Source organism: Procambarus clarkii, chromosome 50, assembly GCF_040958095.1.
Source record: "Procambarus clarkii isolate CNS0578487 chromosome 50, FALCON_Pclarkii_2.0, whole genome shotgun sequence".
Taxonomy (NCBI): domain Eukaryota; kingdom Metazoa; phylum Arthropoda; class Malacostraca; order Decapoda; family Cambaridae; genus Procambarus; species Procambarus clarkii.
Genome location: NC_091199.1, coordinates 13,119,550 through 13,139,549, shown reverse-complemented (window position 1 = coordinate 13,139,549; position 20,000 = coordinate 13,119,550). Strand labels below are relative to the sequence as shown.

General features: G+C 43.6%; 1 protein-coding gene across 1 annotated transcript in view; it reads right to left on the bottom strand.

Moving 5' to 3' along the window:
- The window catches only part of LOC123748468 (multiple PDZ domain protein), a 1,300,933-nt gene that overhangs the window by 734,310 nt on the left and 546,623 nt on the right, over positions 1 to 20,000 (bottom strand). The window contains 3 exon segments of the mRNA XM_069303573.1: positions 2,040 to 2,174; positions 10,378 to 10,559; positions 19,194 to 19,300. Coding sequence (XP_069159674.1) covers positions 2,040 to 2,174; positions 10,378 to 10,559; positions 19,194 to 19,300 — 424 coding nt within the window.

Below are 20,000 nucleotides of genomic sequence, written 5' to 3'. Positions count from 1 at the left end.
ATATGTATTACTTCCCCTATGTCTAATCTTCTATTGTCACTATCTATCGAGTACTTCAGTGATGTTTGACTGATCTCTGGTGATGATCAGGTTGTGTGTAGAGATAATATGCGCTTTAATGAGGCCATATTGTCTGTGTATGGTCAGGTACCTTGAAAGAGATGATGTTGTCATGCCTATATATTGACATCATTGGGGCCGGCAGCCTCCAAGTGGTACAGATAACAAGTATACAGTTGCATGTTATCTGTACTTTGTGAAGGTACAGATAACATGCCTGTCACTCAAGGCGTTTCACCTGCTATGGCTTGAGTTTTGAAATGAGTAAGTTGGTCATATAGTATATTATTAACTATCTTCTGCTTGGCGTTGGTATGGGTCATATTCCTATGAACAATGTCCTTCAGAACTCTTTCCTCCATTTTGCGAGTGGAGAAAACGTTCCTAAACAATATTTTGTAAGGATGGGCAACTAATGTATTTTGAATATTTCGTGCAAGGAAGCATGGCGGGGTCACCTTTCTTTAAATGATCATTAATACGCAAGATTGAGATTTGTATTCCTTCGAGAAAATGTTTACAACAGGAAGGCGTGATGGAACGAGGTCACCTCCTAACCTTAATATAATCTGTGTATTTAATTCAATAACTTAAATTAATTAGGCAGTTAATCCAAATAATTAACCAAATTAATCCTTCATAAACTGTGTTATCAGTGCCTTTGTGATAATGATTTAATATACTCGTATAAATGAGCGATTATTGCCAGACCTATTATTAACGACGGTGTCTAACTGGTATTGATATTTATGCCAATATTACGAGTTAATTGTATTGGCTCATGCACCAAGGGAGCCGGTCGGCCGAGCGGACAGCACGCTGGACTTGTGATCCTGTGGTCCCGGGTTCGATCCCGGGCGCCGGCGAGAAACAATGGGCAGAGTTTCTTTCACCCTATGCCCCTGTTACCTAGCAGTAAAATAGGTACCTGGGTGTTAGACAGCTGTCACGGGCTGCTTCCTGGGGGGTGGAGGCCTGGTCGAGGACCGGGCCGCGGGGACACTAAAGCCCCGAAATCATCTCAAGATAACCAAGATTTCAGCAACACTAGCTTAGTGAGGAACTAAAGTGACGTTAATCTCTCTTTATCTAAGCCTATTATTTATTGGATAAAATTTTAGTAATCTTATTTTTCCCTATTATTAATTAATAATGTTAGTAACTTTTTATTTGTATATGTTGTGATTATCATTCTCTGTTACTCCAGCGTAGTTTATATGTATTTTAACCTGCGATAACTCAATAATATATATAATTCTGTATGGCTAGTTAATAGCAAGCTTTCTCCGATTAGGTTCCATTTGCAGGTGACGGTCGTAAGTGTGTATTCTTGACCTAGCCTCTTATGTTCCGAGTAATATTTCAATTCACTTCCCCAAGAGCCTAGCAGTTAGCTAACTTGTTTCCATTTTCATAACTAGCTTCTAATTAACTAAAAGAGCAAAGCACCACCACCTCACTAGTATACATGTACTGGTGTACACCATTTCCTGTAAACTGTACATTTTGTTGATCGACAGAAGAGCAGTTACATAGTCAAATATAGACAGTTGAGAGGCGGGCCGAAAGAGCCAGAACTCAACCCTCGCAAGCTGAACTAGGTGAATACCACTAGATGAATGCTGGTGCACCAGTATTCCAACTACCAGACCCCATCAGATCAGTCTACGAGTTAACAACTTAAGATCAATTATGACAGGCAATTCATGATTGGTGCGATCCCCGAGTTGTTTCAAGAGCAGGTTTGACATACATGAGTGAGTTTGGGAGGATACAACTATTATCTGTGCCGTATAGGCCAACAGGTCACATGTAGTTACCTTTATTATGTTCTTAAGAACATAAGAATAAAAATAACTGCAGAAGACCTATTGGCCCATACAAGCAAGCTCCTATTTATAACCACCCAGTCCTTCTTAGACTTACCTGAAAGATGTACAAGTCATTTGAGTGATTACAGGTAAGAGATAGGTACTAACCCTGTCTGCCACGCCTCCAGGTAAGATCGTCTTGACCACTACACCTGTTGACTTGCCGCCAATGATCCCAAAGCCGAGGCCAGAGCCATCGTTGATGAGGTCAATAGCCTCCACCTGGGCCCACTCCGTGTTTAGCTGTCAAACAAATTAGTGATCTTATTAATGACCAGTTATGAGGTAATGGGGTAAAAATTAACATTATTACTTTATATATGAAATATATAAATAAACTTAGTTAATTAGATTTTTTTTATAAACATGTATAAGCTGTTAAATTGATGCCACTTCCTGAATGAAATTGTTAAATAATTAATAATTTTATTATTTATTATAATTTATATTTATAAATAATGATTAATATTTAACAAAATTATTTGTTAAATAATTGATAATTTATGAATACTTTTTTAAAGTTGACATGGAAAGATTTATTATAAACCAATTAAAACAAAATAATTAAACAATTAAGTTACTCGATTAAAAATAAATAATTTATAATTAGTATTAAGTTATCAACAGTAAGAGAAGAATGATAGAGTAAAATTCTCATAATTTGTGCACTTTTATAATTTGTAATTTGATAATCCAATCTAACTTATTTTAAGCAAGTAATTCTTAGGATACAAATTATGGGGACAAGTGTGATAAATTTTTCTACAGACAATGACAAAATATATTTAGCAGAGACGGCTGAATTTGTAATGATCTAAGAGGCATAACAACAGGACTATGTAGCTCACTTTGCTACAATACATAGGGTTACCTGGTAATTTTAAAGTAGTAAATACGACACACACACACACACACACTATATGAATAACTTATATGACAACTTCAAATACCACAAACACATCAATCAATATAGTGAGTGAAGCATCTTGGATAGTTATATAGGCAAGAGGATACGGGTTATGTGTATTCATCTAGTTGTGCTTGTGGGGGTTGAGCTCTGGCTCTTTGGTCCCGCCTCTTAACGGTCAATCTACTGGTGTACAGACTCCTGAGCTTCTCGAGCTCTATCATATCTACATTTGAAACTGTGTATGGAGTCAGCCTCCACCACATCACTTCCTAATGCATTCCACTTGTTAACTACTCTGACAGTGAAAAAGTTCTTTCTAACATCCCTGTGGCTCATTTGGGTACTCAGTCTCCACCTGTGTCCCCTCGTTCGCATTCCACCCGTGTTAAAAAGTTTATCCTTATCTACTCTGTCAATTCCTCTGAGAATTTTGAAGGTAGTGATCATGTCTCCTCTTGCTCTTCTGTCTTCCAGTGTCGTGAGGTGCATTTCACGCAGCCTTTCTTTGTAACTCATACCTCTTAATTCTGGGACTAGCATAGTGGCATACTTCTGAACTTTTTCCAGCTTCGTCTTGTGCTTGACAAGGTACGGGCTCCATGCTGGGGCCGCATACTCCAGGATTGGCCTTACATATGTGGTGTACAAGATTCTGAATGATTCCTTACACAGGTTCCTGGAGGCTGTTCTGATGTTAGCCAGCCTCGCATACGCAAGCTCCCCTTCCTTACTACTATCCGTATCCTCCCTCCCCCTTTACGTCTTTCCCAACAATGCCTTCGTTTCACAGTCATCTCCATTCTTCTTCTTCCCCTTCTTCACATATCCACCCCTTCCATGCAAATATCCATCACATCTGACTATTTTCTACCCCATCAAACCCGCTCCTCTACCACCCCATCTCCCTTGCCTCCCATCCCCCCCCCACTCTCCAACACCAGAGAGATGTCGAGCTGCAGGGAGATGTTACCATGACAACCGTTTAGGACTTAGGTTATTCTAATAGTAAACAATAAAACAAATTAATACAAATTTTCAAAAAATATCATTTGAAGTTCACATGCTGATGTACTATTCGCCTAGTTGTATTTGCTGGGATGAGCTACGGCTCTTGGGCCCCACCTCTCAAATCTTTAATCGATAAGACGTCCTGTCTTATCTACATTTAAAACTGTATATGGAGTTTTATTTTTGACGTATATCTGATATGAAACTTTTATTTTGGTTTAATAAATAAGTAAAATTTTAACAGTTAACGCAAAAGTGCCTTTTGCTGCCTTGAGAATTGTAAATGAATTTACTCGCGATTATTTAAAATTTTTACTGCATACTAATGTACTTTGAATCATCAAAGTCTTCATTCTCACACACTGATAAACTTCTAAATAATTTAGATACTTAAGTGTAATACTTTCATGCTGTAACATTTCCATGCTGTAACATTTCCATGCTGTAACATTTCCATGCTGTAACATTTCCATGCTGTAACATTTCCATGCTGTAACATTTTCATGCTGTAACATTCAGCATCAGTGATGCTGATCCGAAAAAACACACACCAGAATACTGAAGTTTTACGACTTAAAACAAGCACAAATATTTATGGCTGGAGAATTTTGGTGTTTTTTTAAGAATTTTTGTATTGAGGAACCTGAAAGTTTTGCATATTGTTTGTTTGGCCTGTTTGGTTCGGGATATATTAAATAATATTTTGATCGACGGACATTGATCAAACACTCACTTAACAACACTGTCAAGCTTAGAACTGGTCTCTCATTGGTAGGAATCTTTTATGCTTGCTCTTGCTCTTGCTCTCTCTCTCTCTCTCTCTCTCTCTCTCTCTCTCCACGTTTCCTCTGTCTCCATTTTAATGAGTTTGGAAAAAAGTTTAGTAGGAAAATGACACTTAACATAAAAGTTCTGTTTATCAGACTCGGATATTTTGAGACAAAAATATTTCACCTCACTTATCTGTCTCAAGTGCAAGATGGGGGGAGGGGAAGAGAGAGAGAGAGAGAGAGAGAGAGAGAGAGAGAGAGAGAGAGAGAGAGAGAGAGAGAGAGAGAGAGAGAGAGAGAGAGAGAGAGAGAGAGAGAGACTCGCTAAAAGCAAGAGTCGTACTGATTCCTTAATATTTCGCTCATTTCTTTGTCGTCATCTGTGACTGACAGACAGTAGGATTTCTTCTGTATATGTCCTCCTCCTCCTACCCATTCTCCGCCTATTTCATCCCATTTGCTAACTGCAAGTGCGTTGAAATAGGCTCTTACATCTCTTCTACTCTTCTGAGCTTCCCAAAGTCTCTATTCCCTCCCATGCTAAACGTCCTGTCAACCTGTCACCCTCTCCAAGACAGGCATGGGAGGGGCGACAGAAACGGGTGACAGGGACGGGAGGGGGGACAAGAGCCCCCCTCCCCCCGTCCCTTCACCTGACAGCCAAAGTTTTACGGTAAGGCATAATTCGTGCTGACGGCCGGCGGACTGCTTTCAATGTTTGAAATAACAATCAATTTCCAGCCTCCCGAGAGGAACTTCATCTCAATAACGGAGAGAGAACCTTAAGATGCCTCCATTCACTCCCACGAAGGTGCTCACTTTGGCACTATATATATATATATATATATATATATATATATATATATATATATATATATATATATATATATACACACACACACACACACAGCGTTATATGACAAAGAGTGCTGGGAAGACGGGACACCACGAGCGTAGCTCTCATCCTGTAACTACACTTAGGTAATTACACACTACTTCCAAAAACAATGTCTTGTGTTTAACTAGGTATGGACTACAGGCTGGAGCTGCATTCTCCAGGATTGGTCTGACATGTGTGTTGTATAAGGTACTGAATGAATCCTTATACAAGTATGTAAAGGCAGTTCTTATGTTGGTCAATCTAGCGTATGCCGCTGATGATACCCTTTTGATGTGGGCCTCTGGGGACAGGTTCGATGTGATATCAACCCCCAAGATCTTTCTATTTCACTCATACAGGATTTCACCTCCCAGATGGTATCTTGTGTTCAGTTTCCTGCTCCTTTCACCTAATTTCAGTACTTGACACTCGAGTTGAACTTTAGTAACCATTTTCTGGACCATTCCATCAGGTTGTCCGGGTTGTATTATAGTCTCTATCTTCATCTGTCTTTATCCTCATAATTTTAGCATCATCAGCAAACATTGCGAGGAATGAGTGACTGTGACTAGAGTGGATAACAAGGCGATCCCTCCCAGGTCCAGGTAACTCAATAGTGACCCAACCTGTGCCAGTCACCCTCACTGTCAGTCACTTAGTTACCTCTGGCGCAGTGAGGGGGAGAGAGGGGGAGAAGGGGAAGGAGGGGGAGAAGGGGAAGGAGGGAGGAGAAGGGGAAGGAGGGAGGAGAAGGGGAAGGAGGGAGGAGAAGGGGAAGGAGGGAGGAGAAGGGGAAGGAGGGAGGAGAAGGGGAAGGAGGGAGGAGAAGGGGAAGGAGAAGGGGGGAGAAGGGGAAGGAGGGAGGAGAAGGGGAAGGAGAAGGGGGGAGAAGGGAGGAGAAGGGGGAGGAGAAGGGGAAGGAGAAGGGGGGAGAAGGGGAAGGAGGGAGGAGAAGGGGAAGGAGAAGGGGGGAGAAGGGGAAGGAGGAGAAGGAGGGAGAGAGAGAAGGGGAAGGAGGAGGGGGAGGAGGGGGAGGAGGGGGAGAAGGGGTGTAAAGGGAAGAGAGAGTAGGGTGCTGGGGAAAAGGGAGAATTTCCTAGATCATTATTTTTTAAATAAAACTAAAATCGCCATGATCAATAAAAAGACTTACAAGTTTCTGAAGGAACAATGTAAATACTTTATCAACCACCACCTTAATCACCTAACAGCGTCAGCGTAATACGATGTAGTGGTTCTACACGAGGCCAATGTTATTACAGAAACCAGGCCCGTAGAAGCCCAACTACCTCCGCTACACAAGCTTACTCTTCTTAGAGATGGTCAACAAGGGGTAGGTCGGTGCTAGGTGAGTATGTATTATTACCTTAGATTAGGCAGGGCTAGGTTAGGTTAAGTTAGGTTAGGTTGGGCTAGGTTAGGTTGGGCTAGGTTAGGTTGGGCTAGGTTAGGTCGAGCTGGGTTAGGTTGAGCTAGGTTAAGTTGGGCTGGGCTAAGTTAGGTTAACTTAGGTAGGTTTTAAAATCCTTGACAAAACCCTAGTGTACAATGAGACGTTTATCACATTAAATAAAAACCGGACCCTCCCAACCCAACCCGTATCATACGAGTTGGCCCTTGTCAAGCAGCTTCCACGTTTTCTTTGGTCATGTCTTTCCTAAAAAAGCGCAGTTGGACTATATATAACGCCGGACTTTTTTTCTTTGAGTTTCTGGACCACAGAACTGGTACGTCAAGTCTGAACAGAAAGAACATACACACAGGTAACTGTGGAGGGGGAGGTGAAGTGAGGCAAGTAGGGGAAGATGGAGAAAATAGAGGGGAAGGAGGGAGGGAGGAGATGGATTAAAGAAAGAGAAGAGGTGGAGAAGGTTGGAAGATATGAATGAAAAAGGGAGAACGGCAGAGGAAAGGAGGGATCGAACACAAAAATAAGCGGTTTCAATATTTTTCGATTCCACAAATGTTTATTACGGAGAGAAAATGTACGCATGTGCGTGTGGACACGGACGCATGTGCGTGTGGACACGGACGCATGTGCGTGTGGACACGGACGCATGTGCGTGTGGACACGGACGCATGTGCGTGTGGACACGGACGCATGTGCGTGTGGACACGGACGCATGTGCGTGTGGACACGGACGCATGTGCGTGTGGACACGGACGCATGTGCGTGTGGACACGGACGCATGTGCGTGTACGTATGTCTAAACCCATCGCAAATAACCTCACGCACACAGGCCAGCAAACCCATTTCTTAATTAAAATGGAAAGCATTTTTTTTTTCCTTGTGGCCCGTTTTCCATGCCCTCCTGCTCCAAGGGGGTGACTTAAGGGAGAACTGCTCTAGACCTTAGAGTTGGTGTTCTGAACCCCGACCTGGGGACAGGCTTGACTTGTGATAGCTTGGTCCAACAGGCTGTTACTTGGAGCGGCCCGCAGGTCTACACACATCCACCACAGCCTGGTTGGTCCGGCACTTCTTCTAGGAGCTTTGCTTAATCGTTTCTTGATCACGTTCTCATTAATTCCTGCAATATTTCTTATATTTACTGGGAGTATGCGCGACAGCTGAGGGCCTCTGGTGTTCATCCGGTGTGATTGTGCCTATGGCACCTCTATTCTTCACTGGCTCTATTATGTACTTTCTGCCATATTTTTCCCTCTAGTGTGTTATTTTATTGTCCAAACACAACGCAGACGTGATATGGTACCTTAATTGTTTTAGGGATAACCTCGAGATAACCTCGAGATAACCCCTCAAGATAACCCCTCAAGATAACCCCTCAATATAACCCCTCAAGATAACCCTCAAGATAACCCTCAAGATAACCCTCAAGATAACCCTCAAGATAACCCTCAAGATAACCCTCAAGATAACCCTCAAGATAACCCTCAAGATAACCCTCAAGATAACCCTCAAGATAACCCTCAAGATAGGGCGATCGAGGGGAGGGAGGGATCGATCTCTGATCTCTCATTCCAGCTTATTAACATAAATTAACCCATGTCATGTCCCTCGTCCTATCTTCTATCTATGAATAACCTTAAATGTATAGAACACGGAGTGTTGTATATGGAAATAGAAGATATTTACGCACGCACAAAATTATTGCCGGCACATGAATGAAAATGATGAAATTGAGTGATATCTGACCTAAGAAAAAAAAATATCATTTGGAAGATAGTGTAAATAGTGTGGTGGATCAGACAAACACTCCCTCAACCACCACCACACTATAATAAGGCCAGCAGGAGGGGCACAAGGAGGTCCTTACCTTATCCATGGTAAGGACCTCACCTTACCATGGATAATAATGAGTAAATACTATCATTCTCAACTGAAATTAACTGTAGCAGGTAAGGAACCACCACCAGATTGTCACTGACAGCTGCAACTAAGCACTTCCTACTCAAAGCACTTGCCTCATAACCAAAATGACCCCCGGGTTCGATTCCCAGGCAGGTCAAGACGTTTGGATCATGTTTTCTTACACCTGATGCCTGAGCATTTTGAAACACTTTCATCTTGTGTGAACTGTCCAGTAAGATCTCTTATAGTAACAACTATACCAAACCCACCAGCAAACATAATATAATGAATAAAATTAGGAATTTTTAAAAAACAAATCCACAAGGGCCGTGGCGAGGATTCGAACCTACGTCTGTGAGCATCCCAGACGCTGCCCTAATCGACTAGTGCCATAATGTAGTGTAGTGTAGGGAATTTTTGATGTGGTGATATGCCAGAGTTCGAAATAACTGAGGTATTAGCTTTGGTTGAGATCCTTCATAGCCCTTATGATCCAGATGGCGTGTGCCTTGACAGCTCTGGTACGCAGGTTCAATCCCATTGTATGCACGCCACATATATACACATAAGCAATTTGAATTTGTAAATCGGTTCTAGCAACTTTTGAGAGGATACCCTTAGCCAAACCGGTTTGTAATTAAAACCAAACTAGTTGACATATTGGGACAAATGGGGTTTGTTAGTTTAGTCATTCATTATGCACCCCATACCCATTCCGCGAGCGGTGGAGAGGGTTATAGTGGTACATAATAGGGGATGATTCCAACCCTTAGTGTTTGTGGCTTCAGATCTTAATAATGCTTTGAAGCCTTAACACAATTCTCACCCCTAAACTGTGACCAACTTGCCCTCCCCATCTCTCAACAACACACTGCTTTCGTGATCTAGTCCACGGACCCGGGTTCGATTCCCGGCCAAGACAGTTTCTTTCACTTTGCAACAAATGGGTACCTGGGAGTTAAACAGCTCTTGTAAGCAGCATGCTGACTGTGTGTGTGTACTATTTGTGCCTGCAGGATCCAGCAGTTAGCTCTTGGGTCCCGCCTTTATAACCATCGGTTGTCTAATGTAGACGCAACTATTTTTCCTCTATCATATCTACCTCACAAATTTCTCTCACACACACACACACACACACACTTGTATCCTCAGGAAGCAGCTGATCAATTCCTAGGTACCTATTTACTGCTAGGTTGAACAGAGGCATCAGGTTCTGCCCATTATATGAGTGCGTGAGATAAATAAAATGACAGAGAAAAACAGGCAGCGAATCAGTACATCAGACAACGGACGATTAGAAAGGCGGGGTCCAAGAGCTAACACCTCGACCCTCCAGGCACAAATAATAATTATAGTCAATTCACTGCTTTGTTAATACCCTCCATATATACATATCTTGACCCATTTTCCATCCCTCCTTTTCCATTCCACCCCCTTACCTTGAGGTTACCTTTTTCCCTTACCCCTTACCTTGAGGTTACCTTTTCCCCTTACCCCTTATCTGAGGTTACCTGTATTTCCCCCACACTAATTCTGTTCCAAAAGACACGATAAAAGCTACTAACCATTTCTGTGGAGGAGGACTCCTGATGGACTGGAGCCACAGGAGGATAGGTCTCAAGTTCCTGGTGTAGGGGTTCCTCTTCCTCGTCCTCCTGCTCCTGCTGCTCCTGCTCCTGCTCCAGGGAGATCTCTTGTTGCTGCTGCTCAAGAGGCGGGGCCCGCGCCACCACCAGGGTCACCAGGCCTGCCAACACAACACAATGTCGTTAAGTAACACCATAGTAACACAACACTGCCACAGTAACACAACTGCCACAGTAACACAACTGCCACAGTAACACAACTGCCACAGTAACACAACTGCCACAGTAACACAACACTGCCACAGTAACACAACACTGCCACAGTAACACAACACTGCCACAGTAACACAACTGCCACAGTAACACAACTGCCACAGTAACAACTGCCACAGTAACACAACACTGCCACAGTAACACAACTGCCACAGTAACACAACTGCCACAGTAACACAACTGCCACAGTAACACAACTGCCACAGTAACACAACTGCCACAGTAACACAACTGCCACAGTAACACAACTGCCACAGTAACACAACTGCCACAGTAACACAACTGCCACAGTAACACAACTGCCACAGTAACACAACTGCCACAGTAACACAACTGCCACAGTAACACAACTGCCACAGCAACACAACTGCCACAGCAACACAACATCTCTACTAAGTTATTAGAGCAAAAAAACACAATGTTAATTAAATATCATTAAATTTGTTTATTAAATACCAGGATATTGCCTGTAAGGTAATTAGCAGATTGAGAAAGTAGGAGCTGGGATACGAGGACAAGGAGCTGGGGTACGAGGACAAGGAGCTGGGATACGAGGACAAGGAGCTGGGGTACGAGGACAAGGAGCTGGGATACGAGGACAAGGAGCTGGGGTACGAGGACAAGGAGCTGGGATACGAGGACAAGGAGCTGGGATACGAGGACAAGGAGCTGGGATACGAGGACAATGAGCTGGGACAAGAGGACAATGAGCTGGGACAAGAGGACAATGAGCTGGGACACGAGAACAATGAGCTGGGGTACGAGGACAAGGAGCTGGGGTACGAGGACAAGGAGCTGGGATACCCAGCCACTTAGGACCAACGACCCTGCAAAAAACAATCCCGCAACTCAACGATAAATTCCGTACCATCCTTACAATCATTAATTGCAATTTGCACTCAAAATAGGCTTAGCCATTCTGCCTGTGTCATCTTGGCTGCCTACCTAGGCCTATTTAATCACTATACTAAATGTCTGCGAACCCTTGAGGTTACCTTACCTTGAGGTGCTTCCGGGGCTTAGTGTCCCCGCGGCCCGGTCGTCGACCAGGCCTCCTGGTTGCTGGACTGATCAACCAGGCTGTTAGACGCGGCTGCTCGCAGCCTGACGTATGAGTCACAACCTGGTTGATCAGGTATCCTTTGGAGGTGCTTATCCAGTTCTCTCTTGAACCCTTAACCCTCTTAACCCTCTTAGAGGGAGTCTTGACCCTCCTTCCTTTTTCGTCACAACCTCCCCTCACCATAAAATTTACTAATGCATTACTAAGCAATTGCAACATGAGACTGGTCTTGCAACAGGAAGCTGTCCTTGGTCGCTAATGTACACGTCAAGGAAGCAATACAGCACTGCGGCTATGCAAATGAGTCCTAGTTATTATGATAATGTAATCAGGGATAACTACAATTTTAATATTGTACTGTTTATGCAACACTCTTCAATTCCTCTATTTGTATGTATGTATGTATGTATATTATATATATATATATATATATATATATATATATATATATATATATATATATATATATATATATATATATATATATATATCACACACACCCTGTCTCCCGTTCAATTTCACTCCCTACGTTCTACTGTAGTTTCCATTTCAACACTTGTGATGGATGGATGGATGGAGAGAGAGGGGGAGAGAGAGGGGGAGAGGGGGGGGGAGGGGGGGGAGGGGGGGGAGGGAGGGAGGGAGGGAGAGAGAGAGAGAGAGAGAGAGAGAGAGAGAGAGAGAGAGAGAGAGAGAGAGAGAGAGAGAGAGAGAGAGAGAGAGAGAGAGAGAGAGAGAGAGAGGAGGAGAGAAAGAGGAGAGAAAGAGGAGAGAAAGAGGAGAGAAAGAGGAGAGAAAGAGAGAAAGAGGAGAGAAAGAGGAGAGAAAGAGGAGAGAAAGAGGAGAAAAAGAGGAGAGAAAGAGGAGAGAAAGAGGAGAGAAAGAGGAGAGAGTGGTTTTAACTACATGTTTTGACTCCATCTAGTATGACCAGCAGTATAGGAGAAACTACCTTCGCTACCATCACCCCCCCCCCCAACGTACCACCCTGGCCCCACAACACCACAACATACACCACACTTTCAGCTCCCCATACACGCATCTCTCCCACACCACCACTGCGTGGATCGGCGTCCTGATTGATCCATCCACCCGCATGAACCAACTCCACCACACACACCACCCAAACACCAATACCCCACACCACACGCCGCCCCAACCACAAAATCCCCCCTACTCTTCCCCCCTCCCCCTGCTAAAAAAACTAAAATTCCCCTAATCTGCCCCAAGTTAGGGAATAATGAAGAACTTGCCACAACTTTCCCTAGTTAAGGAAGATGGGGCTTATTTTTTCATTGCGTTGGGAAGGTTGTGTGTGAACTTGATGATGAGGCAACTTAGTCTTAGCCTCACTCAAGATCTTGGCATTAAACTCATACGAAACCTGTATATCTTTCCTCAGCCATTACGGCTTTTATATAAAACAGTTTATAGGCTCCGAAGCACTAAGAGTTTTTTTTGCAATAACAACCTTTTGTTGTAAATTTTCAAAGCTTGTAAAATGTTAAACAAATTTAAACAAGTTGTATTATTACATAACTGAGGAGTTCGTCGACATTACACAAAGAATTTGCCATCAAAAATCCATAAGTAAATCATTATAAATTCCTGAATTTTTATTGTCTTAAATTCAACAACTGACATTACCAAAATTTCATTTATGTTGCCATTTTCAGAGCTGATATTATAATTATTATCCAATTACTATAATTATCTATGAAATACTAATTAACTCCACTACCAGAATGATAATTGGTATGCCTTAGTTTCTCAAACTGGTCCTTGTATATTTTGGAGACAGATTAGAGACAGATTAGAGACAGATTAGAGGCAGATTAGAGACAGACATCTTTATCATACAGTGTGTCTTGAAGGCCATTAGGGGATAACTGTCAAGTCTGGGTTCAAGGTCGTGGTTGGCTCAAGGTGTTTACTTCATCAATCCAGAAGCCATTTTCAACTCATGAAAGTTGGGGAACTATGATGTCAACATTCCATCAAGTCATCCATCCAAGGGCAACTTTCCCCCCCGTTTCCCAGGATTCATTCATTCTTATCATTTCTCTCTATCTCATTCTGTCTCTCCCTCTAATTCTCTCCCCCCCCCCTCTCTCCCTCTCTCTCATTCTCTCATTTATTCTCTCCCCCCCCCCCCTCTCTCTCTCTCTCTCTCTCTCTCTCGTTCCCCAGTCTCCCCTCCGCCCGCCCCCTTGTCCCTCCGACACCTGGTTGATGGGGTTCTGGGAGTTCTTCTACTCCCCAAGCCCGGCCCGAGGCCAGGCTTGACTTGCGAGAGTTTGGTCCACTAGGCTGTTGCTTGTAGCGGGCCGCAGGCCCACATACCCACCACAGCCCGGTTGGTCCGGCACGTTTTTTAGAAAGCCTAGTTTTCTCTTGAAGATGTCCACGGTTGTTCCGGCAATATTTCTTATGCTTGCTGGGAGGACGTTGAACAACCGCGGACCTCTGATGTTTATACAGTGTTCTCTGATTGTGCCTATGACACCTCTGCTCTTCACTGGTTCTATTCTACATTTCCTTCTATATCGTTCATTCCATCATCATGTTGCTTTACTGTGTAGATTAGGGACCTGACCCTCCAGTATTTTCCACGAGTATATTACTTGGTATCTCTCTCGTCTCCTTTCTAGTGAGTACATTTGGAGAGCTTTGAGACGATCCCAATAATTTAGGTGCTTTATCGCGTCTATGCGTGCTGTATATGTTCTCTGTATTCCCTCTATTTCAGCAATCTCTCCTGCTCTGAAGGGGAAAGTGAGCACTGAGCAGTACTCGAGACGAGACAATACAAGTGACTTGAAGAGTACAACCATTGTGATGGGATCTCTGGATTCCAAAGTTCTCGTAATCCATCTGATCATTTTTCTGGCTGCCGCAATATTTGCTTGGTTGTGCTCTCTAAACGTTAGGTCGTCGGACATCATTATTCCCAAATCCTTGACATGCTGTTTTCCTACTATGGGCAGATTCGATTGTGTTATGTACCCTGTATTATGTTTCAGGTCCTCATTTTTGCCGTACTTCCAGTACGCCATTTTTGCCACACCCATTTCCAGTACACCAATGTAAACAGTAGTCGGTCTAATAAACCAACAGTACCCGGATATTCCGTACCTGGGCCGCTCTTACCGGGCACCATACCTGGATTGTACCTGTAGGGAATCTGGGAGTTCTACTCGAAGCCCAGAGCGGGGACAGGCTTGACCCCTCTAAAAAGGATTTCAAGTCGAAGCTTCTATCTATGATATGACAACGAGGCAACGAACCAACGCCGATAATCACCGAGTCGTTAATGTACGATCAGGTGCCTTAGTTCAATCCCCCTCACCCCTAAAAAAAAGAAAAAAAGATGGAGGATATTCCAGATTCCAGGATCCTTTACCCCAAGCCGTATTGCTGGAGTCGGATTATCTTCCCACTGGAAGAAAACGAGCGAGAAGGGGCATACTTCAGTATAATTATGACGTGTGGGTTTTCATCGGATGCCGGAGTGAAGATGCCTAGAGCTGGGGACGTCGTGGGGTGAGGGGAGGGTCGTGAGGGGAGGGTCGTGAGGGGAGGGTCGTGGGGTGAGGGGAGGGTCGTGGGGTGAGGGGAGGGTCGTGGGGTGAGGGGAGGGTCGTGGGGTAAGGGGAGGCTCGTGGCGGGCACTGAGGTGAGAAAGGCTGGCTTAGCATACATATTTCACCCTCAATCTCCATGATGAAATGTGAAGGTAGACCTGGGAAAGGTTAGGGGTCCAGGAGACCAGGAATCTGTGGTAAGGATTAGGGTGCTAATGCGAGGAATTAATAGTAAGGACTCGGGCACACTTATCCAATGTCAAACACCGTATGCTTATTCTATAACAAGGTAGCTAGTGCAAACACCTCATACCAACAACAACTGGTTGGTTGGTTGGTTGGTTGGTTGGTTGGTTGGTTTGGGTGGATGGGTTTGGCTTGGTTAGGGTGGATGACTTGGGAGTATTGCTTGGTACTCACTTCCCCTTTCAGAGCGGGGGAGATCTCTGAATTAGAGGGAATACAGAGAACATATACGGCACGCATAGACACGATAAAACGTCTAAATTATTGGGATCGTCTCAAAGCTCTCAAAATGTACTCTCTGGAAAGGAGACGAGAGATGAATCAAATAATATATACTTGGAATTTACTTGAAGGCCAGGTCCCAAATTTGCACAGTAGAATAACAATATACTGGAGCGAAAGATACGATAGGAAATGCAGAATAGAACCAGTGAAGAGTAGAGCCATAGGCACAATCAGAGAACACTGTCTGAACATCAGAGGTCCAATACTGTTCAACACCCTCCCAGCAATCATTAGAAATATTGCTGTAACAAAGGTGGGTGTATTCAAGAATTAGTTCTTGCAAGAAGTACCGGACCAACCAGGCTCTAGTGGATATGTGGACTTGCGGGCCGCTCCAAGCAACAGCCTGTTGGACCAAGTTACCACAAATCGAGCCTGGCCTCGGGCCGGCCTCGGCGAGTAGAAGAACTCCCGAAACTTTCTACAGGTATAGTCCAGGTGAGTGGCTAGTTTGGTTGTTTACTGGCTGGATGTTAGATTATACTTTCTTTAAGTGTTTTAAGTGTTTTAGTGCTGGTTCGACTTATCAACTGACGTAATCAAACATGAGTAGATAATGCTCTGTGGCACCAGAGGATCATAAGAAGTATACCCAAAGGATAGAATACTCTGCTATCCTTTGGTCAGAGGGTCTAACACTCAACTGCCTTTGCTAGAAGTTGGAGCACACAATCCCCATGCCATTTACGAAACCTGTACATCTTTCCTCACTCATAGCGGCTTTGTTTACATTTTATTAAACAGTTTACGAGTTCCGAACCACTACAAGGTTGTTTATAACAATAATAACCTTGGCTTGTCAAGTTACAAAGCTCGTAAACTATTTAATAAAAGTAAACAAAGCCGCCATGATTAAAGATGTACATGTTTCGTAAGTTATTAACAAATGTGTTTACTGTACCGTCAGTCCCAATTACGAGTTAACTGGCTATCAGCAGGATTTGCAAAACTAAATAAATTGAATTTGCATCAGTAAAATAATAAATTCATTGGAGTCCTCATTCCCGTTCACTTAATATGCAACTTACATATAAATGTATTCCACATATTAATATTTGAAATCAAAGACCCCAATCACTAGACTAACTTCACTACACAGAAACGTAGGGAACAAAGTGACAATGATTCTACGTCAAGACCTTGGGCCAGATTCACGAAAGCACTTACGAACGTGTCCATCTTTCCTCTATCTTTGACGGCTTTGGTTACATTTATTAAACAGTTTACAAGCATGAAAACTTCCCATTCAACTGTTGATATTGTTATAAACAGCCTCCTGGTGCTTCGGAGCTCATTAACTGTTTAATAATTGTAAACAAAGCCGCCCAAGATTGAGAAAAGATGTACAGGTTCGTAAGTGCTTGCGTAACTGCTTCGTGAATCTGGCCCCTGGCTATAAATTTTCGTTCGCGGATGTTGAAAAGCAGAATTCTGATGGGCCACAAGCAATAAATTTGTCATCCAAAGAACTCGGAGGAAAATTTAAATTCGTGGAACTTGTGGTGTGAAGGTGTGGACCAGTACGGAATATTGATGACCACTGTGTGATGTGGAACTCTCCTGAGTGTGAGTGTGAGTGAGTGTGAGAGTGAGTGTGAGAGTGAGTGTGAGAGTGAGTGTGAGAGTGAGTGTGAGAGTGAGTGTGAGAGTGTGTGTGAGAGTGTGTGAGTGAGAGTGTGTGAGTGAGAGTGTGTGAGTGAGTGTGTGTGAGTGAGAGTGTGTGAGTGAGAGTGTGTGAGTGAGAGTGTGTGAGTGAGAGTGTGAGAGTGAGAGTGTGAGAGTGAGTGAGTGAGAGTGTGTGAGTGAGAGTGAGTGAGTGTGTGAGAGTGAGTGTGTGAGTGAGTGAGTGAGTGTGTGTGAGTGAGTGAGTGTGTGTGAGTGAGTGTGTGAGTGTGTGTGAGTGAGTGTGTGAGTGAGAGTGTGTGAGTGAGAGTGTGTGAGTGAGAGTGTGTGAGTGAGAGTGTGTGAGTGAGAGTGTGTGAGTGAGAGTGAGTGAGTGAGTGAGTGAGTGAGTGAGTACTCACCTAGTTGTGCTTGCGTGGGTTGAGCTCTGCTCTTTCGGCCCGCCTCTCAACTGTAAATCAACTGTTCCTACTACTACTATTTTTTCACACCCCCAACACACACCCACCCACCCTAGGAAGCAGCCCGTGACAGCTGACTAACTCCCAGGTACCTATTTACTGCTAGGTAACAGGGGCATAGGGTGAAAGAAAATTAATAACAAAATTAGCGAGTATGAGGAGAAAATGAGCGGGTATGAGGAGAAAATGAGCGGGTATGAGGAGAAAATTAGCGGGTATGAGGAGAAAATTAGCGGGTATGAGGAGAAAATTAGCGAGTATGAGGAGAAAATGAGCGAGTATGAGGAGAAAATTAGCGGGTATGAGGAGAAAATTAGCGAGTATGAGGAGAAAATTAGCGAGTATGAGGAGAAAATTAGCGGGTATGAGGAGAAAATTAGCGGGTATGAGGAGAAAATTAGCGGGTATGAGGAGAAAATTAGCGGGTATGAGGAGAAAATTAGCGGGTATGAGGAGAAAATGAGCGGGTATGAGGAGAAAATGAGCGGGTATGAGGAGAAAATTAGCGGGTATGAGGAGAAAATTAGCGGGTATGAGGAGAAAATTAGCGGGTATGAGGAGAAAATTAGCGAGTATGAGGAGAAAATGAGCGGGTATGAGGAGAAAATTAGCGAGTATGAGGAGAAAATTAGCGAGTATGAGGAGAAAATGAGCGGGTATGAGAAAGGATTACGTGTATCAATATGCGATAAGTTTCATCTATATAATTGTCCGGACCAATGAGGCTGTTGGTGTTAGCGTTCCACAGCACCTCTCCAGAAACACCAGATTCCATCTTCAAGATGCTGACCTCATATTTCTCATATCTTCAGACATGGTTAAAGAGCCTTACACCACTGATGTAGACAAAGCCGAGGAGACTAACCACTAATGTAAACAATGTTACAAAGTCTCAGACCACAGATGTAAACAGAGACAATGGGGGCGTCGTATACCAGTGCTGTAGGGAGAATGTAGGGGGGGGGAAGTCTCCATACAACACCAGGAGACATGGAAGCACAAAATAGCCTCACTGAATACTGGCGGAGGAGGAATGAGGAGGTATGAGGTGGAGAAGTGAGGAGGTATTATGAGTGGTGAGGTATGATGTGGAGGAGTGAGGAGGTCCACATTTGGAGGCAGGTAAGAGTTATGAGAGAGGATGATAATGTAGACGAAAAACACACTTAGAATGTATAAAGAACAAGAGCCTAAGAATGAGGAATATATAACATAGATCTGCCGGAGCACAAGGTACAAGAGCCAAGTGGGAGTACTCACGCGTGGCCTTCTGCAGGATACCTATGGCCTGCTGGTGGGAGATGTAAGAGTCCAACACTTGACCGTCGATGGCCAGGATCTGGTCCCCCTCCTCAAGCCGTCCATCTCTGCAACACACAACAAACACCAATGTTACCATCAGCCCGCAGGCCCACATACCCACCCTCTTTGATACCTCTCTCGTCTCCTTTCCAACGAGCACATTTTGAGAGCTTGGAGACTGTCCCAATAGTTTAGGTGTTTCATTGTGTCTATGTTCTCTATTTCAGAACTCTCTCCCGCTCTGAAGGGGAAAGTGTGTACTGAGGAGTAATCAAGGCAGACCAGCACCAGTGTAGTTGTATCCCAGGATCTGAAGGTTCTCGTAATCTATCCCATCATTTTCCTGGCTAAACCTTGTTTTGTTGTGGTCATTAAACGTTAGGTCGTCTCACATTATTATTCCCAGATCCTTCACATGCTGTTTTCCTTCTATGAATTGCTCTGTGTCCTGTACCCTGTGTTTCTTTTAACTTCATTTGTACATACGTAACGACTTGGAATTTATCAATGCTAAACATCATGTTTAACTGCTGCTAAGTCGAAAACTTTATTTACATCAGCTTGTAGTTTTTCGGTGATTTTTACAAGAGTTAGCTTATGATGACACGAAGCTGAAACTAGTATTTTTATCTATATCTTGAGGTTATCTTGAGATGATTTCGGGGCTTAAGTGTGTGTGTGTGTGTGTGTGTGTGTGTGTGTGTGTGTGTGTGTGTGTGTGTGTGTGTGTGTGTGTGTGTGTGTGAAAGTGTTCCCGCGGCCCGG